This window comes from Vulpes lagopus, chromosome 5 (genome assembly GCF_018345385.1).
Source record: "Vulpes lagopus strain Blue_001 chromosome 5, ASM1834538v1, whole genome shotgun sequence".
Lineage (NCBI taxonomy): Eukaryota > Metazoa > Chordata > Mammalia > Carnivora > Canidae > Vulpes > Vulpes lagopus.
Window position 1 is genome coordinate 117745086 of NC_054828.1, and position 27865 is coordinate 117772950.

General features: G+C 36.6%; 1 protein-coding gene across 24 annotated transcripts in view; it reads right to left on the reverse strand.

Moving 5' to 3' along the window:
• TDRD15 (tudor domain containing 15) overlaps positions 1-27865 on the reverse strand; it is an 80836-nt gene that overhangs the window by 47632 nt on the left and 5339 nt on the right. For 5 of the 24 annotated variants that reach the window (XR_005987808.1, XR_005987807.1, XM_041755165.1 and 2 more), the window contains exons 2-3: positions 27256-27367; positions 12869-12916 (exon numbers count right to left, since the gene is read on the reverse strand). The exons of 1 other annotated variant lie outside the window; for it this stretch is intronic. Coding sequence is in view for 8 of the 23 variants with exons in the window: in XM_041755165.1 (XP_041611099.1) it covers positions 12869-12895 (27 nt within the window). In the remaining 15 variants the exon portion in view is untranslated. 18 more of the 24 variants (XR_005987810.1, XM_041755170.1, XM_041755175.1 and 15 more) reach the window with 17 other exon arrangements.

Here is a 27865-nt window from a genome sequence, read left to right on the forward strand (position 1 = left end):
GCTATGTCAACATAATTTAGAAGAGAGGCATACATAAGAATGAAGCAAAATCAATGAAAAGAATTATCTTACTTGGGATAATGAGACTATAATATTGATTAGCCTCAGACAAAGAAAAAAACATAAGTACAAATAGTTTTTTATCTATTTAAAATGTAAAATTACGACCATAACTATAGGCAATATTAAAGAATAAAATAAAATCCAGTTATATGAGACTTACAAAATACAAACCCAAGGAGCACCATATACAAAGATTGAAATTGAAGGGATAAAATACATATACCTTGTGATTCACAAGTCCAGCCCAGATTCAAGAGGGAGAGAAATAAACTCTTCCACTTGATGGCCAGATCTTCAGAGTCAATTTGCAAAGTGCGTGATTCAGGAAGGTATAAAGATGAGAGATTTTTTTGCAATTAATCTACCACGAAAATCCTATCATTCCATCTATCTATTCTAATTCTAATCTATCATGAAAATTCTAATTAAGACCAGTAAGAAAAATGCAAGAAAAATCAGGAAAATAAGGAGGAAAAAAAACCCGGAAGTATGGAACATAAACAAATAGTAGAGCAGCCCTGGTGGCTCAGCGGTTTAGCGCTGCCTTCAGCCCAGGGCCTAATCCTGGAGTCTTGGGATTGAGTCCCTCGTCAGGCTCCCTGCATGGAGCCTGCTTCTCCCTCTGCCTGTCTCTGCGCCCCCTCCCTGCCGTGTGTCTCTCATGAATAAATAAATAAAATCTTAAAAAAAAGAAAACAAAAGTCAATTATATGCAGAAGTCAATTATATGCTGTTTAAGAGAAACTCCCTTCAAATATAAAAACACAGGTTAAAGTAAGGTGATGGAAAAATATGCACTATACCTACACAATCCAAAGAAAGCTAATGTGGCATAGGAATATCAGAGGAACCAGATTTTGAGCAAAGAACATTACAAGGGGTAAAGAAGTTAATTGCACAATGATATGAGTCAATTCATTAAAAGGACATAACATTCTTTAATGTGTATCCAATAATAACAGTTTCAAAATATCTGAAGCAAAATCTGTTAAGAGATAAAAGGACAAATGGACAAATTCATAATTTTAGTTGGAGATTTTAACAGTAATAGACAAAGTGAAAAGAAAATCAGTAAAGGTATAGGGCACCTGACCATTATCATCAATCAACTTGACCTATTTGCCATTTATAAAAATTCCACCTAGCAACAGCAGAATGCATCATCTTTTCAAGTGCACACAAAACATTTACCAACATAAGCTATATTCTGGATCACAAAACAAGCTCTATAAATTTAAAAGAATAAATCCCAAAAAGTATGTTATGACCACAGTAGAGTTAAATTAAAAATCAACAAAAAGATATTTGGGAAATTTCTAAGTATTTGGAAATTAAACACGCATTTCTAAATAACTGAGGGCTAAAGAAATTATGGGGAAAATTAGAAAGTACATTGAATTAAATGAAAATTACCAAGCAGCATATCAAAATGCATGAGTCACTACCACTGCAGTGCTTTGAGGGGAATTTATATTATTAAATGCTCTTGATTTAATGTTATAAAAATTTACTTTAAGATCATAAAAAAGTGAATTAAATGAATTAAATTCATAGGCATTAGGAAGGAAAAAATAAACATCAGAGCAGGAGTCAATAAAATAGAAAAAAATAACAAAGAACAATCAGTGAAACCAAAACCTGGTTCATTGGAAAGACCAATTAAAAGTGACAAAACTCAGATCAAAAGTCTGACTCGGGTCAGTCAAACTGATCAAACATGAAAGAAGGAAGACACAAATAAGAATGAGAGAAAGAAAAAAAAAAAGAAATGAGAGAGAGGACAACACTACAGATGCTACATATTTTAAAATAAAGGAATATTATGAGCAATTTATGCCATTTAGATAAAATTGACAAATTCCTTGAAAGACAAACTACCAAAGATCATTCAAGAGAAAATGATAGTCTGGCTAGCCCCAGACCATTTAAATAAGTTGCATTTGTAGATTAAAAACCTGCCCCAAAAGAAAATTCAAAATTCAAAAATATAAAGAGGATAATATGCTTCACAACTTGTTTTTTGAGGTAAGCATTACCCTAGTACCCAAAACAGGTAAAGCCATTAGAAAAAAAACTACAAACCAAAATCCCTCAAAAACATGAATGCAAAAATCCTTAACAAAACATTAACATAGCAAGTCCAGAAATACATAAAGGAAAAATGCCTCATGGGATTTTTCATTAGAATGCAAAGTTGATTTAACATTTAAAAATCTGTCGATGTAATTCACCAAAGTAATAAATTAAAGTAGAAAAACCATATAATTATCTTAATAAAGGCAGAGAATCCATTTGACAAAATTCATCTCCTGTTCATGACGAAAATTCCAAACTAGGAATAGAGAGAAACTTCTTCAACTTGATAAAAAGCATCTATAGCTAGTATCATACTTGATGATAAAAGACTAAATGTGTTCCTCATAAGGTCAAGAAAAAGGGTGGTGATTCTAATAAGAATTTTTAAAATCAAGTTTGGTAGGCATCAGAACACAAAGTCAATATAAAAAAGTCAATTCTGTATATTAGCATTGAACAATTAGACTTTGAAATTTTATTTTTTTAAATATTTTATTTATTTATTCATGAGAGACAGAGAGAGAGAGAGAGGCAGAGACACAGGCAGAGCTCCATGCAGAGAGCCCAATGTGGGACTCGATCCCGGAACTCCGGAATCACGCCCTGGGCTGAAAGCGGCGCTAAACCTCTGAGCCACCCAGTGATTTCCCAGAATTTGAAATTTTAAATAGTATTTATGATAGCATCAATAATATGAAATACTTAGAGATAATTTTTTTTTTCTTAGAGATAAATTTAACAAAATATATGCAATACCTAGATACTGGAAATTGTGAACTGTTTCTGAAAAAAAAATTAAAGATCTAAATAAGTGATGAGATAGTCCATGGTTCTGATTTTGTTAAGATGCCATTTCTCCTCAAATTGATCTATAGATTTAACACAATCCCAGCCAAACTCACAATAGGCTTAAAAAAATAAATAAAATTGGAAGGTTTATCTTACCAGATTATAAGACCGAAACTATAAAGTTACCTTAATCAAGACAGTGATTGATGTAGATACATGGATCAATGGAACAAAAGAGAGTCATTTTTGAAAATGAAAATTACTTAGCATTAAAAACAAACTACTGCCAACAGGTAACAACATGGATATATCACAACAGCATTATCCTAAATGAAATAGGAACACGTGAAATTTTAGAAAAAGTAGAACTTTAACAACAGAAAGTAGATGAGTAATTGACAGGGCTCATGAGTAGATGGCAAGAATGGACTGTAAAATGGCATGAGAGAACTTTTGGGGGCAATAGAAATGTTGTTGATTGTGTTTGTGGTGACACCACTGTGTGCATTTGTCAAAACTCATTGAATTGTATATTTAAAATCAATGAATCTTACAGTATATGAATTGGACTTCAATAAAATTATCAAAAATTAAAGATAGAACCTTTTAGACCTTCAAAACTAATAAAGAACCAGAATTAACAGTAGAAAAAAACAATAAATTCCTATAAATAGATACATTAATAAATACCTATCTTTGAAAAAATTAATAACATGACAGATCTCTTGCAGAATCAATCAAGAAAAAACAAGAAAAGGCACATAGACACTATTACAGGAAAGGGAGAGCTGAACTACAGGTAAAGTGAAATGGATGGATTCCCGTCCAGCAGTGAAAATAAATGAACTGAATCTACATATACCTAAATATCTTGAAAATATAACTTTGAATTAAAATAAGTTGCAAAACGCTCTATCCAATATCGTACATTTGTGTAAACATTAAGCAAACAATAGTAGGCATTATTTATACATACTTACACATACAGAAAAACTTTAATTTTTCAATTAAAATTTTTATTATAAATGCTCATTTAGTACATGAGAATTAGAATGCTAAATTATCAGCTTCAAAATATTGGTTTCCCCTGGCAGGAAGAAAGCCTGAAGGAATGGGTGGTAGGTGCAAGGGGAACTTTAGCTATATCTTTAATGTTTAATTTCATTTATGTCCCAGAGAAAATAATAAAGACAGAACTGAAGGCAAAAGAGAAAAAAAAAAGCAAAATGTCATGATCTTTCAGGCATTTTTTAATATATTTTTTATTGGAGTTCGATTTGCCAACATGTAACACCCAGTGCTCATCCCATCAAGTGCCTCCCTCAGTGCCGTCACCTACTCACTCCATCCCCCCACCCACCCCCCTTCCACTACCCCTTGGATCTTTCAGGCATTATGGGGAGTACATATAGGTATCTGTTATATTATTTTCTGTACTTTTGATATGTTTGAAATGTTTTACAATTTAACATCATTTTTGAAATTGAATAAAGCCAGCCAGACTTTAAACTTCACACCACAAAGTGTACTATCTGGGAATCATATTCCTAAGGAATCTCACAACTGATACAGCTTCCAGATTTACAAACAAAAGTCAATACATATTAGTTCTCTCAGAAAACTTCCTCAGAGGTATTAATAAACTGAGGATCAGGTCAGTGATTTCTTAATTACACTTCGGCACTGATTTTTTGAAAGATGCCAGTCAACCCTAGTGATCCATCAGATAATGGCAGCATGTCAGCAAGCAGATACTGCTGCGTGATCAAATTATCAGATTAAATTATCACTGAGGGCAAGTGAGAGCCCTGTGATACCGCCCTTGCAAGTGAGGTCAGAGATTTATCTCTGCTCAGAAAGAATTCAGTGTGATTAAAATCCAGCCTGTAATGGACTGTACCATGTCCTTCCCCTATCTTAACACTGATCCCTTGGAATCATCATCACCTGTCTGGATGCTTGGCTCACCGTAGGCACACAATAAATAATTGCTGGCTGACTGATTAGCCTCCAGGAAACGAAATCCCATAAATAGGAAGATTGTGCCTACTTATCCCTGGCTCCTAATATGGTGGACCTAGCATGAGGTAGGAACCAGCAAACATATTGAATGGGTAAAGGTAAAGCCAAAGGTGCTGCTACTTCCATGAAAATTTCCCAGCTCTCTCCAGCCAGAAGGATCTCTTCCTTTCAAATGTTACCCTCTTAGAATGTTTAACACCTATTCTCAGGTACTTGTGTTTAGGTCTCATTTTCCATTACTACCTTTATTTTTTTTTAAGATTTTATTCATTTATTCATGGGAGACAGAGAGAGAGAGAGAGAGAGAGAGGCAGAGACACAGGCAGAGGAAGAAGCAGGCTCCATGCAGGGAGCCCGACGTGGGACTTGATCCCGGGACTCTAGGATCACACCCTGGGCCAAAGGCAGGCGCTAAACCCCTGAGCCACCCGGGCTGCCCCCATTACTACCTTTAGGCTTAAGATCAAGGACTGTTCCTTTTTTGTCATTTATTACAGAATGATGGGAAATGGAAAAAAAAAAGTCTCAAAGCTAAAATTCATTTTTATATTTTATTTTTCTAAGTTCAGCAGAACCATAATGATTTCAAAGTGTGCAACTTCAAACCACTCAAAATGAAATCCCACTTCCATGTATTTAGTTGGTAGCAGAGCAATGGGCGATGACATGTGCGCCACACCACCTACAGGGCCAGTGTGCCTATTTGCTCAGCTATTTCCCATTAAACACCAGCAAACAAAGACAGCTGCCAAACATGTTCTAGGTCAGTTGTTCTGTTTGTAAACAGTAAGTATACAATAATTAACAAGATGTAATCATTTGCAAACTGGATTTACACAGAATGAAAGAATTTTTTAAAAGGAGAGAAATTAAGGTAAGTCTTAAGTGCTTAATGACCCCATTAATTGAGAGGGAATTGAAGAAATTAAACAGACGAGGTAATGGCCTTGGAGCCATTAATCTATTCTGGGAGTACTCCTAATGTTTACCAGGTGATTTTTGTCTGAATTAAGAGCTGAGAGTCAGTCTACTTTCTCACAATAATTCTTGGATCTGGTCAATCAGAAGAATCACTTGGAAAGCTCTTGAACAATATAGATCCCTGGATTCTCTTCATACATCCTTCATCAGAATCTCAGGGGTAGAGCTCATGCACATGGATTTTTTAAGAGCCTAACAGGTGATTCTTTAGAAGTGCTAGCCAGGTTTGGACGTTATTGTGCAGGATGTTTTCTCAAACTAGACACTGATGACATTTTTGGAAGTTAATTGTTGTGGATGCTGTCCCGTACATTACAGGATATTTAGCATCATCCCTGGCCTCTACCCAGTAGATACCAGTAGCACCCTCCCTTCTGCAAGTTGTAAAAACAAAAAACAAAATATCTCCAGACATTGCCAGATGTCTCTGGGGGCTGAAATCACAATCCATTTAAGAACCACTGCTTTAGAACAACTCTAATAGAACTTTCTGCAATGAAGGCAATGTCCAACATTGTAGCCACAAGTCACATGTGGTTATTGAGTACTTGAAGTGTGGCTAGTACAGCTAAGGACTTGAATTTTAAATGTTATTTTATTTTAACTAATTTAATTGTAAAAGCCACATATAACTAATGCTATCATATTGGACAACACAATTTTACAAGATTCAGATCTGACTCCAGGCAGTGAAATCTATACAATGTCTTCCCTAAGTACTTTGAGACACGTCATGTAGAAATAATTTACATGAATAGAAAATCTAGGGCAGCCCCCGTGGCTTGGCAGTTTAGCGCTGCCTCCAGTCCAGGGCCTGACCCTGGAGACCCCGGATCAAGTCCCACATCAGGCTCCCTGCATGGAGCCTGCTTCTCCCTCTGCCTGTGTCTCTGCCTCTCTCTCTCTCTCTCTCTCTCTCTCTCTGTCTCTCTGTCTCTCATAAATAAATTTTAAAAATCTTTAAAAAAAACATAGAAAATCTACCTACCTCCCTGTCTGAGTCAGAAAAATCTCTTGGGAAGTTATGACTAATGGAAACTTTACTTGCAGCTTTTCTAAGTGTTGTCTAGGAAATACATTTTATTACTACCCTTTATATCCAGATTGTGATACTTAAAGCAATCTAACTGGGGATAACCCCCTTCAGTCCCAATCTTGATCTAATTTTATTGTCAGTCCTTAACATTTTCTTAGGGAAAATATCCCATTGCTGTCTGGTTTTTGTCAATTCTTAGCAGTTAAACACAAAGTTACCATATGTCCCAGCAATTCCACTCCTAGATGTATACCCAAGGAAGATGAAGACATATGTCCATACAAACACTTAAACATGAATGTTCATAGCTGCATTGTTTTTTCCAGTTTTATTGAGGTATAATTGACATACAGCACTGTATAAGTTTAAGGTATATGGCACAATGATTTGACTTACATAAAAGGTGAAATGATTACCACAGTAAGTTTACTTAACATCTATCATCTCATATAAATACAAAAAAAAAGAAAAAAAGAAATTTATTTTCCTTATAATGGGAACTCAGCATTTATTCTAACAATTTCCATATATACCATATATAGGTATTAATCATAGTCATTAAGTTGTACATTACATTCATAGTACTTATTTATCCTATAACTAAAGTTTATACCTTTTGACCACTTTTATCAAATCCCTTCTCCACCTCTGGTAAGCAACACATTTATTTTCTTTTCCTTTGTTTTTCAGATTCCACATATATATGAGATCATATAGAATTTATCTTTCTCTGTCTGACTTATTTTTCTTAGCATAATACCTTGAAGTTCACTCATGTTATTGCAAATGGCTGGATTTCTTTTGTTATAGCTGCCATATGTACACCACATCTTCATTACCCATTCGTCTGTCCATGGACAGTCAAATTGCTTCCATATATTGGCTTTTGTAAATAACACTGCATAGCTGCATTATTCATAATAGCCAAAAAGTGGAAATAATCAGTCTAACAACTGATGAATGAATAAATAAATGTATATCTATCAATGGAATATTACTTGGCAATAATAAGGAATGTGACCTTGATATATTCTACAAGAGGATGAACCTTAAAACTATGCTAAATTAAATAAGCCAGTCACAGAAGACCACATACTATATGAGTCCACTCATATGAAAGGTTTATAACAAGCAAATCAATAGAGGCAGACAGTAGTTTAGCAGTTGTCTAGGGCTGGTGTGAAATGAGGATGTATGATAACTAATGGTTATGGGGTTTCTTTTTGGTGGGATGAAAGTTCTAAAATTAGATGTGATGCTGGCTGTACAATTCTGTGATTATACTAAATCTATTGAATTATACACTTTAATAGGGTGAATTGTATGGTTTGGGAATTGTATGTCAACAGAGTTGTTAAAACCTCTGTTGGTGTAATTCACTATATTGGTGTAATTCACTCTATAAGCAGATCTAACAAGAAAATCTGCATGATAACATCAACTGGTGCATAATACTTATTACAAACTGGAAGTAGTTTTTGATAATGTTATTATCTTATTCCAAAATAGTCTCTCCACTGTTTACTAGTACTCTCATTTCCAAGATAATTGAAGTGACCCTGCATTACCTCCAAACTCAGGCTGAAAAATGTTAAGCCTGGCCCTTACTCAACAACAAATTCTTCCACTCTACGAGCCCCACTGCAGGACAGTGAATTCATTCAGAGGATATTCTGCATAACCCCAGCCTGCAACTAAAATGACCCAATCTTGTAATTTCTGAGGTCCTCTCTAGTCCATAGGAATAATGGATTCATGAACATTACCAATGAGAAAAGATAAAGGGATAAGAGATATCCTAGTCTATCCTTTTGTCACAAGTCAGTTCAGTCAGACCCTGTACTGGATTAAAGTACTAAGTCATGGAAGATAAACAGCTCTGTCAGGTAATTCTAAGAGGACATTTACTTTTAGGGCTTTGAGTTCTCTAAGTAACCACAGATAAAGCCTGTTCTTTGACTCTCAGCTCATCTGATTCAGAACACTTTACAAGAAATGAAACATTTCAAAAAAAAAAAAAAAGAAAAGACATGAAACATTTCTAGGTTTTCCATTGTAAAGCAAGAGCTGGTACTAAAAATGACTGCCAGACTTATGCAGCTTGAGCATGGACCACTCAGGAGGCCTCGTGGAAGTGTGCAGAAGAGGAAAGGAAAACAGAAAATATCAAATGAGGTAAAATTTTTCATCATATAAACCAAAAAAAAAAAAAAAGAAAGAAAAAGAAAAATGCCTAACTAAGGCAATTTTGCTTTTATTGTCCAGAAGAAAGAATGTCAAGGGAAATTAAACAGTTTGTCTAAGTAGTTAGGTAGAGAATGATGTCCAGAGAAGTAGGGGCTCAGATTGTAAGGCAGGAAAGAATAGGCTGCTTCTTCTTCTTCTTCTTTTTTTATTTTTTATTTTTTTAAGAATAGGCTTCTTAAAGGAAAATTGTGTAGGGAGGAATATTAATTCAGTTACTCATTCAGTAGACAAGGCTGAAGATCTTAGGTTACAAAGCAGTGACATGTTTCTGACCTCTCTTCCATTCACTGAGGATACAGACGAACAAATACTTAGAGCATTTATGAGAAAAGCTAAGTCCTTAGGAATGGTTCTGGGAAGAGTCTGAATTATTGGGAGGACAAGTGTCATCCTCAAGACAAAATGCATTAACTGTACTCTGAATTTCTTATAACTAGATAGAGTGCCAGCCTTCCCTGGCCCTCATCATCTAGCTTGGTAATTACATCCCTCTTCTGTGTTGCTGGATATACCCTTAATATACCGCTTCAAATTATGTAAGATTGTTATTTTTTTCAGCCATTAGAAAGGACAAATACCCACCTTTTGCTTCGACGTGGATGGAACTGGAGGGTATTATGCTATGTGAAGTAAGTCAACAAGAGAAGGACAATCATTATATAGTTTCACTCATACAGGGAATATAAGAAATAGTGAAAAAGATCATAAGGGAAAGGAGAGAAAATGAGTGGGAAAAATTAGAGGGTGACAAACCATGAGAGACTCCTAACTCTGGGAAGTGAACAAGGGGTAGTGGAAGGGGAGGCGGGCAGGGGGATGGGGTGACTGGGTGACAGGCACTGAGGAGGGCACTTGATGGGATGAGCACTGGGTGTTATACTATATGTTGGCAAATCAAGCTTCAATTAAAAATATATATATATATACATATATATGTATATATGATTGTTACTTTTTATCTTCTTTCATCACAACACAGTAAATTTCATAAGAACCAGGACATTGGGGCAGCCTAGGTGGCTCAGCAGTTTAGCGCTGCCTTCAGTCCAGGGCCTGATCCTGGAGACAGGGATCCAGTCCCACGTCAGGCTCCCTGCATGGAGCCTGCTTCTCCCTCTGCTTGTGTCTCTAGCTCTCTCTCTCTCTCTCTCTCTCTCTCTCTCTCTGTCTTTCATAAATAAATAAATAAAATCTTAAAAAAATAAAAAAAAGAGCCAAGACGTTGGCATCAGTGTGGTTCTCAGTTTTCATGGGTGTCTTCACAGAGTTTCTAAGGTTGGCATACTTTCCCACCACTGGTAGTGTTTCATTTTCAGGTATTCCATAGGCCACTTGGCTCCTTCCCAGGTTAGGTAATTCAAAGATTACCATACCTGGACTCTGCTGTAAGACCTGTGGTAAGTCAGATTGTAATGTAATGCTAAATTCCATTAGTATTTGGGCTCGGCTCCAAAATTGATGCCTTATTCAAAATTGTGCCCTGGAGTGGATTTAGTGTCATTGCTTTGGCTTCAAGTCAAATATTTTTTCAAAAAACATTGTCACATGGACTTGGGACATTTGAACTGCACTTACCCAGTCTGGAACCCTGGGAGCTTCACATAGATTCCAGCCATCTATGTGAGATGTTAAAGAAACAAGTTGTTTAGTGACAGTTATGAAAGAATTAAAGCACCATCCCTGTTGCCCATCTTCATGGAAGGGGGCGTGGTGGGGGCAGGGTAATATAGCCATTGAAGAGTCTGATGTGTATCTCCAACCACATATCCACATCCAAGATATGGACTCAGAAATTTAATTATGGTCCTTGCATGTTCCAAGTCATTAAACCTAATCCCAAGTTTTGTCCCTTTTTTTTTTAACCCCTCTGAGTAGAACTTTTGAATTGCAAAATGACAATGGATTGTCTGGATAAGAAGTGTGATTCCAACAAATCTTTCATTTATGATCTTTCCATTTATCCCACTTAAGTAAAAGGTATAACACACACAGTTTCTTTTTTCTGGACTGCCTGTGTCAATGCAGACTCTATGTCAGATTGAAAAAAGAGAGAGAGAGAGAGAAAGAGAGATAAATAAGGTCCATGGGTGTCCCCCCATGCGGCGCCAACTTGTTTGAGCCAGTCATTATCTCCAGAGCTATAAGAAGACCTTTTGGAACTCCACCTGCCTCTCCTGCCAAGGCTTCTGGGATTAGAGACCAGAAGACAGAAATGCTCTGTTCTTTATTTCAGGGAGCACACATAGATGAACTTTGGAGTGAAGAAATCGTATTTGTTGAAACCTTTGCTCAGAGTTATAAATCTATGTGCCGCGTGGCAGGGATGTCTCTAACTCTGGAACAAAGAACAAAGACCATTTTAGTTAGTCACACTGAGGAAAATACTGAAGACGTAGAAACCACAGGAGTGTTCATAATATCCCCCCGCCTCCTCCCCTCCTGGAAGACCACCTGCTTTCCCTTTAACTCAAGTAGAAATCTCTTGGCACATTCCAGCTCCAAATCTAGGGTTTTGAAATAATAAAGCTAGTATCAGAAACATTCCCCAGACTCTTACAGATACATTTTTAATGATGATGAATTTAGATCTTTCATAAAGCCATAAAACCTCAATGTAGCCAATAGCCTGGAAGTCATGGTGTTTCACTTCATCATAGAAGTGAGGGAGTAACTAAGAACCAACATCACAAAACCCCTCAGAGGCCCCCCGACTCCTACTACACCTAGAAGGATTCTTTAAAACATTTATCTGATTCATAAATATAATATATTTTCACTGTATAAGAATTTTTTAAGTTATAGAAATTCCAGTTAGTTAACATAGAGTATAATATTAATTTCAGGCAAACAGTACAGTGAAAAAGGAAAATACTTCCATAATCCACCACAATACATTTTGTTCACCATGCTCTGTTGTGATTAAAGAAAAACTAATATGCTAAATCTTACAGAATAAGAAAGAAAACTGTGGATTTCTACTTATGATGTTTAAATTCTGAATTTTGCAACTTACAACATAAAACATCAAAGCATACTTGGACAGGGATCTTCTTTGAAACAAGAGGAGATTACAATAGGTCTGAAAAATTGTGAAATCAAGCCATCTTCAAGGGAGTGTGCATAGCATGATATTCTCTATACAGATCTTGGCAGTGCCAGGAAAACCTTGCACTCATAACTGGCCAAATACTGCAGGGTGCAGCCCATAACCAGTAGAGGGATTCCAGAGGTGTGTGCTATTACCCCTGAGTTCTTATCACAGACACTGAAATTCAAGCAATTAAATTAGAGAGAAAGCAATCTAAAGTGGGTGAAAACAGAATGATTAAGGTTTGTGGATTTGTGTTGATCTTGCACTGATTAGGGCTTCCTACAGAAGATGCCGACTTCCCTGCAGAAGTAAAGAGGCAGATCTATGGAGGGTATTTCCTAATATCATGTGAAGTTATCCAGGCTTAGAAGGAAGGGAGGTCTGGCAACAAGCAAGATGAGCTAGTGCTAAACCAGGTTCTGTTGTCCTTAATTCTACGTGTTTATTGAGGTGATATTTGGTCTGGAGTATTCTTTAATTGTCCTGTAAACGCTGCAGACCCTGTAAAGTCAGATCTACTTACAAATAATGGCTCCATGGATCTGGAATTGATGGCTACATACCCTTGCCTTGTTCATCTTGCTTTCCATTGCATTCTTCAATTTTCAACTCTAAAATGTAAAAGAAAAATAATTGACACCTCTCCTGGCCTTGTCATCTGCACAGTTACAGAGTTGGTTGGATGGGGTCACCACCAAGATCCCCTGCTCTACATTCTAGTTCTCCTCTGCTCAGTGGTCCTAAAGATTGGGTGTCCTGCATCAGGCAGGAGCAGTGTGATTACTACTCCATGTCAACAGTGCTGGCCTGTTGGAAAAGCTGTGCTATTTACTGTTTTAAACCAGCTACCTTGTCCCTTCTTTATGTTACAGCACTGACAACCCATAAGCCCACTAAGACTGTTCCCTTTAATCTAAGGACACAACTGCATCTCCTTCAAACCTCAATGAGGAACAGAGTGAAACCAAATCAACAGTGGTGTAGAAAGACAATTGCCCCAGTAGTAGCTCAAGACCCCTGGTGAGTCAGGTCACATCAGACGACTCCTCTGAAGCTCTGGCCAGCTCAGGGTCTGAAATGGAATTGAGTGAGGGAGTCTGCATTCTCCAGAGATCCAGAATGAAGGGGTCAAGAAAACAAAGATCTATCCCCAAACGCCAAAGAACACCATTCCTGAGTAGTACAGATGCATTTGGTAGAATCTTTGCTATAGAATCAGAAAACTCACTCATAGAAACTACATGAGGACATTCTGTTTATCCCCCTGCTTTCAAATAATTAGCAAGGATTCATTGAATCACTTCCTATACCCTTAAGCATGTACTGGGATGGAATCCACCCCATAGCATTTTTCAGGACTTTAATTATCTCAAAGTATCCTTTGGTAATCTTTTTCAACGTCTCACCAACATCAGCTACCCAGTTAATATCTAACCTAAATCCTTCCTGCCACTTATTGAAGCCATTTATTTTCTTTAATACCTTAGGACATATGGGAGAATAGCAGATAACCTTTTTTTGGAATCTATTCTCAGCGTGTGAGCTTTCCTTTTGCCTTGATTCCAGTGAACAGAGCATGCAGGGAAGAACCTCAAAGAACATAGACTGATTAATTCTCCAAATAATAAAAAGAATCAGGAATAAAGTTGTTGTGTTTGATTTTTCTGTATATTAGCTTTGTGATCTTGGGTGATCTTGCAACACCTCTGAATTCTAATTTCTGCTTTTGTAATATAAATATAATACCTAAACCAAAGTTCATTATAAAGGTTCTAAAGGCTAATATATGCAAAAAAAACCTGTCAACTGTGAAGTACAATAAAGATGCTAGATAGAGTAATAATTATTCACATGTCATGAGGATTAAGTCTGAAGAATAATGGTTAAATAATGTTCGGAGGATGTGGAGAAAAGGGAAGCCTTGTATATTGCTGGTGAGGATGGAAAATGGTGCAACACTGGAAAATATTATGGTGCTTCCTCCACACAATTAAACACAGAATTACCATATGATCCAATAATTCTGCTACTGAGTATATGCCCCAAAGAACTCAGTGCAGGGATTCAAACAGACATTTGTACACAAAGATTTATAGCAGCATTATTCACAGTAGTAAAAAGTGGAAACAACCCAAATGTCTACCATGAATGAATGGACAAGCAAAATGTACTATATGCATATAATGGAATAATATTCAGACTTAAAAAGGAATGAAGTTCTAGGGCACCTGGGTGGCTCAGTCAGTTAAGTATCTGCCTTCAGCTCAGGTCACAAATTTAGGGTTCTGGGATGGAGCCCCACATCAAGTTCCTTGCTCAGTAGGGAGTTTGTTTCTCCCTCTCCCTCTGTCTGTACCCCCACTCATGTTCTCTCTCTCTCTCTCTCTCTCTCTCTCTCTCAAATAAGATCTTTAAAAAAAAAAAAAAAGAATGAAGTTGTGACACATACTACAACACGAATGAACCCCAAAGACAGTATGCTAAGTAAAATAAGGCAGACACAAAAGGACAAAGATTGTATGACTGGCGTCACTTACATAAGAGTAGTCAAACTCATGGAAACAGAAAGTAGAATGCTGATTGCAGGGGTTGAGGGAGGGGAATAATGGGAAGTTGTTGTTTAATGGGAATAGATTTTTCAGTCTGGGATCATGAACAAGTTCTTGAGATGGATGGTGGGGATAGTTGCAAATTAATGTAAATTAATGTCAGTGAACTCTATGCTGAAAAATGGTTAAAATGGTAAGTTTTAGGTCATGTATATTTTACCACAATGAAAAAAAAGAAAATGATAGTTGCTACATGGCTCCCACTCAGCAGACGATATGGGGGATACAAATATAAAAGAAAAGATTGGATTGACTGGACACTATATAAAACAATCCAGCCTAATGGACAGCACTCTGTGAGCAGAGGCTGCTCTGAGAGAAGGGAGGAGGTGGTAGTGAGTGTGCAGGATCAGAATGACCACAGAATGCCGGCTTCATGGATGCACAGACCGAGACTGGGTATAGGTCTCTGAATGGACATAATCAAAACCTTAATTATTTTCAGGCCTAGGAAGTATTTTCGAGCAACAACCCCTCCTCTTTCTACCTTGGAAAGCACCCATTTTCCTCCTGTTCCTGCATAAAATCCAGGAATTTCATGCAATACTGTGTTGTGCCTTCATGCCCAGAGAACTAGAGATTAGGATCTTCAACACCCATTTGAATTGCAGGGATTGCGGGATGGGAATAATTTGGGACTGGGAGGGATGGCACAGAGAAAATCAAAAGGCTAGGTATTGATTGACAAATTACCTGGGGTCAACTGAGATAAGCAGCAGTAAACCATTAATGTCTGCATTCTCCTCTCTATGGTGCTAAAGACTAAATGTCCTGCATCAGGCAAGAACAGTGTGATCATTACTCCAGGTCAAGGCTGGGCTATTTAAAGTCTTAAACAAGCTGCGGAGGTACTACCTTGGTGCTATAAGCACAAACTTTTTGGTGTACCAAAAAAGATGAAGCACTTGTTTGGTAATGGCAGAAAAAGGGTATCGTTGTGGATTGTATAGAGAGTGGTGACATCAGGCTGAGTGATATAATGGGAAGGAGGGTGGACTTTAGTGACAGACATAAGGTCAAATGCCAATTCTGTTACGTACTACCTTGTGAATTTGAAAATTATTTCACCCACTTAGCTTCTCATATATATGGCATAATAATACTATATCACTGGGTTTGTAATGAGATGGTGACAGTTTATATAATGTCCCTTAAACATAAAGGGCCCTTTAATAATGAGAAGAAAATCAAGGGGGAAAAAAAAGGTTTTTAGAGAGGGTAGCTATGATTGCTTCTAGATTATAATAAAAATAGCTGAAGTGCACAGAATTAACATTGTCCCCAGGACTGTCCTAAGAACTTAGATTTTGAACTCTTAATCCTTGGTAAACTTCTATGAGGTAGGGACCGCAGTTTACATTTGAGGAAAGAGAAGCAGAGAAAGAGTAAGAAACCTGTCAAGTGTCACAGAGCAAATAAATGTTGGCACCAGAGTCCATATTCTAAACTGCAATAATATAGACCAAAATGATATTTGGTAGCCCCCTAAAGAACAAATTCACTATGCATAAAAATATGTAGCTTTAAAAAAAAATGTAGCTTTGGTTTTAATAATAAGATGATCAGAGGAGACAAAAGAAATGCACGTTTAAATCTCCATAACAAATCATAGAAAGGTTATTTTATGGTCATACTAAGTTTCTTTTCAGCAAGGAATTCTAAAGATAAAGATAAGAAAGAAACATATATCACCATGTCATATAAATAAGAGACTTCATTTTTATATATAGCCATTAAAATATTTAAAGACATAAATACGATGATTTTCATTGCTCAAGACTTTCATATTTTTGATAATTTTAGAATTCAAGAGTTTTAATATAACTATATTCAATATGTACACTTTCCCCAATTAGTATTGAAAAAGAAGTAGATTGTCTACAAAGAGACTTGCATGGTTTTCCACAAGTACTGATTCATAATATTCTTTTATTATTATTTATTCTTTTATTATTATAAAACCATACCTCAAACATACCAAACATATTATAGAGGAATGTGAGGTTGCTCCGGCTCTTTACTCATTACCCTTATATGAGTTACAGAAAGAAAAGTGTGGGCCAGAACACTTCAAAATCCATGGAGAAATGGAAAGATATTCTGCTGGTCAGTGATTGGCATAAAAAACACAATGTCAGATCTAATTACAGAAGTCACTTAACAGGGGTTCCCTGGGTGGCTCAGCGGTTTAGCGCCTGCCTTTGGCCCAGGGCGTGATCCTGGAGTCCCGGGATCGAGTCCCATATCAGGCTCCCTGCATGGAGCCTGTTTCTCCCTCTGCCTGTGTCTCTGCCTCTCTCTCTGTCCCTCATGAATAAATAAATAAAATCTTTAAAAAAAAAAAAAAAGAAGTCAGTTAAGAAATAAGTTTATGAATTAACAGATCACTTAGCAAATAATAAAAGAATATTATGAATCAGTACTTGTGGAATATAGGAAACTTCATAGTCCTGAGTGCCTTTCTAATGAAACAAACAAAAAATTAATAGCACTCAAGATATTAGAAAAAGAACATAAAATAAAGCCAAGGAAAGTAGAAGGGAAGACTTTATAAAAATAAAAGCAAAAATAAATAAATTAGAAAATGTTAATATTTTTAAATCAAAATTCAATGTAATTGTGATTTATCACATTGGGGGATTTAAGCAGCAGGTCTCTATGGTACTCAGTGTCTTCTCTATCATTAAGTAGTTGTCAAATTTTTTCAAATAAAACTGAATACCCACTCCTGATTAAAACAATAACACTAAGCCAAGAATGGAAGGAAACTTTCCTAACTTGATATGGCATATCTACCAGAAACTCAGATCACCTGTCTTATTTGGGCAGATACCAAAGAAGCTTATTTCCCACTTAGGTGTTAGTCCAAGGCAAGTATTTCCTGTCAGCAGGAAGCTCTTCTCCACAAGGCTTTGTGCATACTCAGATCTTCTGACCCCATGTCCTAGAACCTCATCACCTTTATCCAAGCTTCAAAAAGAATGATGAAGAAGTACAAATGAGAACTTTTTATGGGCCTTGCATGAATATTGTTCACATTGCACTAGAGACAACTTAGTCACCCGGAGCTACAGTGAAGGAGGCAGGGAGATGGATTCTAGCTATCTGTCCAAGGAGAACATTGGAAAATTGTTTCAGTGGACAGTGCTCTCTGCCACAGTCAGCTTTGCTGGCTTCATGTATCTACACATGCCCTTCTTCACACTCACCTGCTCCCTAAGAGAAAGGACCCCAAATCCCAGGCAGGTACTGCATTCATCTCAAGGTTCAAGAACTCTGAGTATTGTACAGTCCAATCCATCAAATATCAGTTTGGTTCATTATGGGGTTGGTTGACGACCTATACACTAAAAAATATTAACCATTCCTGCACACCCACCCACCTAAGACAAGTTAACAGAGCAGGGAAGGACATTACCAATAAAAACTTTCATTTTAGAAAGGAGGGAATGGAACACACACCAAATCTCACACCAAACCAAAATTAAAACCCTGATGGATCCATATCTACACATGAAGTATCTAATCACAAAAGATTGAACCATGATATATTAAAAGGCACTATAATAAAAATAGATTTTAATTATGTATTAGGAAGATATCCTGAGCATGACACAACAACTAGAAATCTTAATGGAAAAAATGGACAGGTCTGTCTTTGTGAAAATGTAAAATTTCTGTATCTCAGAAGTTACCTTAAACAAAATTAAAAGGCATATATAACAAATATTTTCAACATAGGTAACAATTGCTTACTATCTCTAATACCAGTGAGAAAAAGGCAAACAACCCAACATAAGAGTGGAAGCTTTGCCTTCCAAATAGGAAACCAACTGCAGTGGTAATGTTCTCTCCTTCCCCAACCTTCTCTATCCTTCTTCTCTAAGCCTTAAATTTCTTTTTTGAGTATGAGAATATACATCTTACTCGGTAAATTCAAAGAGACATTTTTAGCTAATAAAAATTATGAAAAAGTCCTGAGAATCTAAAAATACACAGGATAAGTTTGAAGAGGTTAACTGCAGCCTGGAATTTGTACTGGGGCCTTTTGGAAAGTATGTCACAGAAGAAAGCAGCATCACCAAGGTTATTTCATGCCTTCAAGTGGTAGAAGCCAGGCGCTATGAGGAGGGATCCAATGCACCATGACAGGAAATAAGCTGGGATACCCACCCATGTGTAGCTCACTCCCCTCCTCCACATCCATTCAAGTCTATCCTTGGGCAGGAGCCATGCTGACGGGGAGCAGAGCCTGAAAACCCCCAAGATGGAACAACTTTACCCAGAATATTGGCTTCTAAGATACCTCACCCAGCATACATCCCATCTTTTTCACATTCTCCCTGAAACCATTGTAGTGCACAGACCTCAATAGCTACTTCTACACCTCTCTGAGGCTGGCTGTGGGACTAGGATAGTGTCCAAACAGGGGATCCAAACCACAAAGATGAGCCCATATGGAAAATCACCAATATCTGGCATGAAGCCACCATGAGAAATAGATAATAACCCAACAGAAGAATTATGAAAAATTAATAGAATGATAAGAAATTGACTTTACAACAAATTTAGTGTCTTCAGGTATAGCATGATGTCACCATCAGGAGCTGTCTGTTATAAAATGAACCAAACACAAACCTTAGAAATATAAAACATAATTACTGAAATAAAAAATTCAGTAGATAGGAATAAAAGAATGGGGCCAGCAGAGAAGGAAATTAGATATCTGGAAGACAGCCTAGGAATGAAGCAAGAGGTGAAAAAAAGGTGAAAACTTAAGAGACATGGAGGAAAGTTCTATAAATCATAGCATCTAATAGAGAATAATGAGGATAGAAGAGAGATAAACTCAGGAAATAACAAAATAGAATTTCTTCTCACAGTTGAAAAAGCATAAATCCTCAGATTGAAACGGTCCACCAAATATAGAGCAGGATTAAAATAAATAAACACAAAAAAAAAACACAAAAGGCAATGTACAAAGGTAGTGACAGTTCAGAACATTAAATATACAGTCAATATGCTAGGCATGAGAATAGCTACAAGGATAAAGAGAAGCTGTGGAAGCTTCCAGAGAGGGTGAGAAAATGACTATTCACAGTAAATCTAATCAGATTGGCATTAGGTGTTTCATCAACAGTGCTGGGTGAAAAAAAAAGACATTGAACAATATCTTTACTTTGCTGAAAGCAAAGAAGTTCAAATCTAAATTTCTATATTCAGACATATTATTATTGAAATGTGAGAATGACATAGATTTTTTTCAAATACCCAGAAAGTCAGAGTTTTAACAACTCAATAGATGCTGTCTGAAAACTTAGAGAACTATGAGAATATACAAAGAAAATGAATCCAAGACTTAACAACCAACTGCAGTTAGCAGAAAAATAATACAACTATTTTTTTCTATGGGATATAATTAAAAGATTATTTTAAAAACAAAATTTTGAAAAAAAAAAAAATTTTGGTGCCAAAATTTCAGATTACATCAACATGGGATGTGGAACATGGAAGCAGCAAGGCTGATGAAGAATTCAGGAAAATAAAAGCATTCGAAGATTCATCAAAAATGATCAGTAGAAAGTGAGTAACCTCAGAAGCATTAGAAAAATATAAATTTAACAACTTAGGATAAAAAGTTAAGCATAACCCCTAGAAGCATAATAAAAAATGTGTGTGGTTTTCAAACTAGTAAAGGAAAAGAACAAAGGAAATCTCAGTAACCCATAAAAAGGCTAAAGGGGAAACAAGAGAAAGGATGGTAAATTCAAACAAAATGACATGGCAGGAATAGGTCTAAATACATCCAAATAATGATAAACACAAATTGGGTAAGTTTGTTTTATAAAAGGTGAAATAGGTTTGATTTTAAAAATCCAGCCATGTGCAGCTTACTACAGAAAGCCAAAGCTGTGATTACTCCAAGTTTGAAAACGTATTCCCAGAAACTATTAACAAAAAGATATTAACAGCACTATCAATATTACTCAAAACAGAATTGAAACTCAGAAAAATTACAAGTTTTAAAAAGGACATTTCACATTGTTAAATAATTCATCATGATGATATAATAATCATGAACTTTAATGTTCCTATCATCATTTGGAGTACATGAAAAATTGGTAAAATCACAAAAGGAAATTAGCAAATCCACATCTGAGAGGTCTATTAAAGTCTCCCATTACAATGGGACAACTGAGTACTTAAATAATATAATTAACAAGCTTATGCTAATAGATATGCATAGAATTCATACTCAACAAAGAATATATAATCTGCTCACTCAGTTAAAATTTGCAAAAAATTGGTCCTACAGAGAGCCACTAAGAAAATTACAATAAATTTTTTAAAAGATATATAGAAATACATAGACCACTTCAATGAACATAGTATATTAACACTAAAATTTTTTTAAAGTTAAATCCAGGGGTACCTGGGTGGCTCAGTAGTTGAGCATCTGCCTTCGGCTCAGGTCGTGATCCCAGGGTCCTGGGATTGAGTCCCACATCAAGCTCCCCATGAGGAGGCTGCTTCTCCCTCTGCCAGTGTCTCTGCCTCTCTCTCTATGTCTCTCATGAATAAATAAAATATTTATAAATAAGTAAATAAATAAATAAAGTTGAATCCAGGCATCTAGATATTTTAAGTCACTTCTAAATAGTTCATTGCTTAAGACAATGTCAAAATTGAAATTTCAAATTATTTGGAAATTAATAAAAATAAAAGCACCCATATCAGAATCTAAATGTTTTGTTCATGGACAGATATATATGGCTTCAAATGCATTATACATTAACCTAAGAAGCTAGGAAATAACTCAAATAAACCCATATAAAGTAGAAAGAAAAAATAAAAACTATAAAAGCAGAAATGGGTAATATAGCAAACAACTCCATCTCTTTGCCTCCTACCTCATTTCTTCTCCTTATAGCAAAACTCTCCAAAATAATCATCTAACTCTCACTGTCTCCAGTTGCTGTCCTCCATTTTTATAAACCCTTCCAACCAAGCTTCCATCTTCAACACTCCACTAAAATTTATCTTGTGAAGGCCACCACTTGTACATATCAACTTTAATTTTATCTGACCCATCAGTAGGTTGATCATGTACTTTTGAGAGTAAAGGGCAGTGTTGTTAATTATTATGCCTGAAAATAGGCATAAACTGGGGCATCATATCAGCAGCATTTAGTGAGGATCAGTACATGGCATAGAGTACATAAAAAAATATTTATTGAATAGATGGTATGTATCAACTCCCCAAACTCCCACTTTTTCTTGTTTTGTTGTTAATTGAATATAATAAAAATCTTTTGCAAGATCAATCAAGGAAAAATGCAAAGCCACAAAAAACACATTAGCAATGAGTGAAAGTCATAGAAACACATATGTCAAAGATAAAAGGAACTTATGAGAATACAACAACTGTATACTAATCCATTGGAAAATCTAGATGAAATGAATATATTTCCTATCATAAAAATGATTAAATTTGACCTAAGGTGGAAGAGAAAACCTGAATAAATCAATCACTGTTTTGTTTTTAATTTTTTTTATTTATTTATGATAGTCACAGAGAGAGAGAGAGGCAGAGACATAGGCAGAGGGAGAAGCAGGCTCCATGCACCGGGAGCCCGACGTGGGATTCGATCCCGGGTCTCCAGGATCGCGACCTGGGCCAAAGGCAGGCGCCAAACCGCTGCGCCACTCAGGGATCCCCTCAATCACTGTTTTAAAAAAATATTTCCAAGGGGTGTCTCGGTGGCACAGTCAGTTAAGCATCTGACTCTTGGTTTCAGCTTAGATCATAATCTCAGGGTCATGTGGTCAAGACCAGGGTCAGGCTCCACACTCAGCAGGGAATCTGCTTGAGACTCTCTCTCTCTCTCTTTCTCTCTCTCTCTCTCTCTGTGTGTGTGTGTGTATGTGTGTCCCTCCCTCCTGCTCTTTCTCTCTCTCTCAAATAAATAAATATTTTTAATATAAAAAAATAAACTTAAAAAATATTTCTCAGCTGCACCATGGGGGAATTAAGAAAGCTGCCGGGGCCAGTAAGAAACTCCTTAGGGGAAAGTTACATAGTAATTTAAATTAGAAAATTACATGGTAGAAAGAATACAGTTTTCGTAATCAAAGAAACCAGGTTCAGCTTCATATTTCCTGATTTCGAACTGTATTATAAAGTTATCATAATCAAAAATAGTATAGTATTTGCATGAAAAGAGGCACATAGATCAAGAAAACAAAGAACCCAGAAATAAACATGCATATAGTAAGGTCAATTAATTAATAAGAAAGAAGCCAAGAATATACAGTAAGGAAGGGAGAGTCTCTTCAACAAATGGTGTTGAAAAAACTAGACAACCTCATGCAAAAGAATGAAACTGGATCCCTATCTTACACCACATACAAAAATCAACTAAAATGAATTAAAGGCTTAAATTGAAGATCTGAAACCATAAAACTCTTAAAAGAAAACATCAGTGGACATTGATCTTGGCAATGATCTTTTGGATTTGATGCCAAAAGCAAAGTGAAAATAAACAAGTGGCACTACATCAGACTTGAAAGCTTCTGTACAGCAAAAGAAACAATCAATCAAAAAATAAAAAGTCAATTCAAATGATATATATGATAAAGTGTTAATGCCCAAAATATATAAAGAACTCCCACTCAATGACATAAAGCAAATAATTTGATTTAAAAATAGGCAGAGGAACTGAATAGGTATTTTCCCAAAGAAGACATACAAATAGCCAATAGACACATGAAAAGGTGTGCAATGTCACTAATCATTAGGGAAATGCAAATTAAAACCACAATAAATAACATTACAGCTGTTAGAATGGCTCTTCTCAAAAAGAGATAACAAGTGTTGGCGAGGATGTGGGTACCCTTTAGCATTGTTGATGAGAATGTAAACTGGTGTGGCTACTATGGATAACATCATGGAAGACCCTGAAAAAATTAAAAATAGAACTTCCACGTGATCCAGCATTCCCATTTCTGGGTATATATCCAAAGGAAATGTAAGTTAAATAGGATATCTAAGAGATATCTGCATTTTCATATTCATTACAGCATTATTCACAGTTACAAAGATATGGAAACAACCTAAGTGTCCATCAGCAAAAGAATGGATAAAGAAGATGTGGGATGGATAGATAGATAGATAGATAGATAGATAGACAGACAATACTGCATGGCATCATTTGTATGTGGAATCTAAAGAGAAAGTCAAATTCATTGGAACATAAAGTAGAAAAGTGGTTGCCAGGCCTAGGGGGTTGGGGAGGGTGGAAAGAATAGGGGAAGGCTGGTAAAAGGGTACAAACTTTTAACTATAAAATGAGTAGCCCCACCGCCACCCCCCGGCGGGCCGGGGGGCAGCAGGGTCCGGGACATAAAAAAAAACAGAAAGAAAAAAAGAAAATGAGTAGGGATCTGTGGTACCTGGCTGGCTCAGTTGGTAGAGCATGCAACTCTTTTTTTTTTTTAAGATTTTATTTATTCATGAGAGACAGAGAAAGAGGCAGGAACATAGGCAGAGGGAGAAGCAGGCTCCCCACAATGAGCCCATGATGGGGCACCCAGGGATCACGCTGTGAGCCAAAGATAGATGCTCAACCACTGAGCCACCCAGGTGTCCCAAACATGCAACTCTTGATCTCAGGGTTGTGAGTTCAAGCCCCATGTTGGGTGTAGAGATTACTTAAAAACAAAATCTATAAATAAGTTAAATAAATAAATAAGTAGAGTACAGATCTAATGTATAGCATAGTGAGTATACTTGGTAACACTGTATTTTATAATTAAAATTTGCTAAGAGAGTAGAAGTTGAATGTTCTTACCAAATATATACATATATACATGATTATAAAATATATACATTACTATATATATATAAAACTTAAAACTATGTAAGATGATGGATGTGTTAACTAAATGGGAGAGATCTTTTCACAATGTATACACATATATCAAATCATGACAATGTATACTTTAAATATCTTCTAATTTTACATCAATTATAACTCAATAAGTCTGAAAGAGAGAGAGAAAGAGACCAGGTTAAAGTACTGGCTTGGCCTCTTCCTACCTATGCTAACCTTGACATGTCACCTATCTTAGTAGAGGCTACCCATCCAAGATAGCCTTCAGCACCATGACATTACCCTACTGCCTCAGGCTGATGTCACTACTTACCAAGAAAGCAATGGGCAAAAAATGATCCAGGGGGGATCCTGGCTTCATCAATGTGTATTCCTTCAGTTGTATTTTTGTTTTGTATCTTGAGGCTCATATTCTGCGGGGCTCTACCTCTAAGTTCCTCACCCAGTAGGCAGACTTTAATCAAAACCTAATAATATATTAAAGACATACTACTCCAAAGCATTCCATACTATTCCAAAGCAATCTCAGCATCCCTAATATCACCTCTGATCTAGAACCCCCTCAGGACAATGTGAGCAATAAGACAGGTAAACCTAGAATGTTCCTCCCTCCAGCTCTCTCTAAAAGTTGCACATGATGCCTTCCCTTGCCAAGGCACCATTGCCTGTCTATACCAGTACCGAACACCCTTCTGTTTCCCAAAGAATCCTCACATAGACGAATATATGCTGATATGGAAGCATCAAAGCCAATATTTTAATGGTTCAAGAAGCTGTCCTCATTTTCAACCATTAGCTCAAAAAAGGAAGCAATGAGCTCAAGACCCTAAAGTGAGATAAACCTATAAGGAATTTTTTAAAGGGTTGGAGTTATTTACAAGGGTTAGTAAATGTATGAAGATTGTTAGTGAGAAAATAAACTGATGCAACTTCCTTGGAGTGGAGGGCAATTTGATGCTGTCATCATCTACCAGCTGTGTGATGCTGAGTTTTATTTTCCTTCCTGGCAAAATGGAGCTCTAATACCTACCTTCCGGTTTTGTTTCAAAGATTAAATGTGACAGAGGGTCCCACACATAGTTTGTACTTAATAAGTATTGCCTCCTGCCTTAATCATCTTGGGCTGCCTTAACACAATGCCACAGACTGGGCAGCTTAAACAACAGAAATATATTTCTCATAGTTCTGGAGGCTGGAAGTCAAGATCAAGGTGCCAGGAAGATAATTCATTCATAGTCTTCTTTTCTTGGGAAGGAGGGAGGGAGAAAGATGGCAGGTGGGGGGCGGGGCATAGATTAAAAGAGAGTAGGAGGGAGAAATACTGAAAGAGAGAGAGAGAGATGGAGGGGGAGAGAAGACAGGGAGAGAGGAGGAAAGAGATTACTCTCTTTTTATAAGGGCACTAGTCTCATCATGAGGACCCCATCCTCATGATCTCATCCAACCCTAAATATCTCCAAAAGGCCCCACCTCTAAATACCACCCCTTTGGGTTTAGAGCTTCAACAAATGAATCTGGAGGGGACACAAACATTTGATCTATTACATCATAACGTGTGTAAGCAACATTTTAAAAAAGGGAAAGATATTTGCTCAGACTTTGATTTCTATTGAGACAGATGCTAAGAAATCTATTCCAGGATATCAGGTTTAAGCTGGGATTTCATTTTTAAGTTGGACAATATATTCTAGGGTTTTCTTTTTTATGCCCTAAGGCAGGAGCAGTATCATCCTACCATGCACATAGCAGGTTTATTATCCCTCTCAGAAGGTATGAGAAGGAACTGTTTCCTCTGATCCATTACAGAAACAATAAAAAGTTCAGGAATGGGGAGCTTGGGCCATGGGGCCACAAAGCCTAGTGGGCTTTGGCCATAACATAGTTCCTATAATGCTTAACTAAAATTTGTCTTAGACTTTCTTGGCAAACTATCCAGGAGGTGGAAACACACTAGTGATCTTTCACACACCTGCCTTTATTCTGGTCTGAATTTAGTCACCTTAGTAATAATGAGAATTTTCCATTAGAATGACTTACTTTAATCCCCAATTTCTAACTTTAAACCTTGCTAGGCTAAGCAAAAAAAAAAAAAAGCCAGACACAAAAGAGTACCTGCTGTGCTTCCATTAATATGAAGTTCTAAAACAGGTAAAACTAATCTTTGATGCTAGAAATCAGGACTGTGGTTCCCTCAAGAAGGGCAGGAATTGAATTAAAAGGGTCACCAGGGAATTTTCTGGAGTAATGGAAATATTCTATAGCTTGAGGGCTTACACATTTGTCCAATCTCACCAAGTTGCCCTTAGGATCTGCTCATTTCACTGTAAATAAAACCTCAGTTATAAAAAGTGACTATTTGAATTTAGGTTCTTTTGTATCAAGTGGAATGTAATTATGAGAATTATGTGCATTTTTCCTTAGAAAGATCTGTCAGAAATCTTGATTCACATTTTTATATAGTCTTCAGTAGCAAACAGGAGTATGGATTGGGATAGAAGCCATGTGTTCCTCAGGTATTCTCTCTGCATTTCTGTAGCCATCCATAGAACAGCAGTTCTCACTGGGAAGAGAGGGACAGTGGAAATTAACACTTTTTAGTGGGGTATATCAGAGTTACCAGGCTGGTTTTCTAGTATAGGTATGGGCTATCTCCCTACTTTACCCCCCAAAAATTCTCTTGTAATGTTCCCCTTTAAGAACCACTCCAAAGTGTGCCACTTTTATTAATATACCCCTCAGGGATGTTGAGTAAAAGCTCTTGATTCTATGCGGTTGGGTCATTCAGGTAGACCAACCTCTGCCTCTCCTTCTTACTGCCATCTACCAACTTCCCAAGTATTCTTCTTCATTAACTGACAATGATAGGACCTGCATCTTTTTTTTTTTTTTGCAATTTTAAAGCACTTTAATTAATATAATATAGGGTTTCTTTTTTCTTTTCTCTTCCCAAAATCTATTACTAAATTGTATGTCTTTTTTTTATTGGAGTTCAATTTGCCAACATATAGCATAACACCCAGTGCTCATCCCATCAAGTACCCCCCTCAGTGCCTGTCAC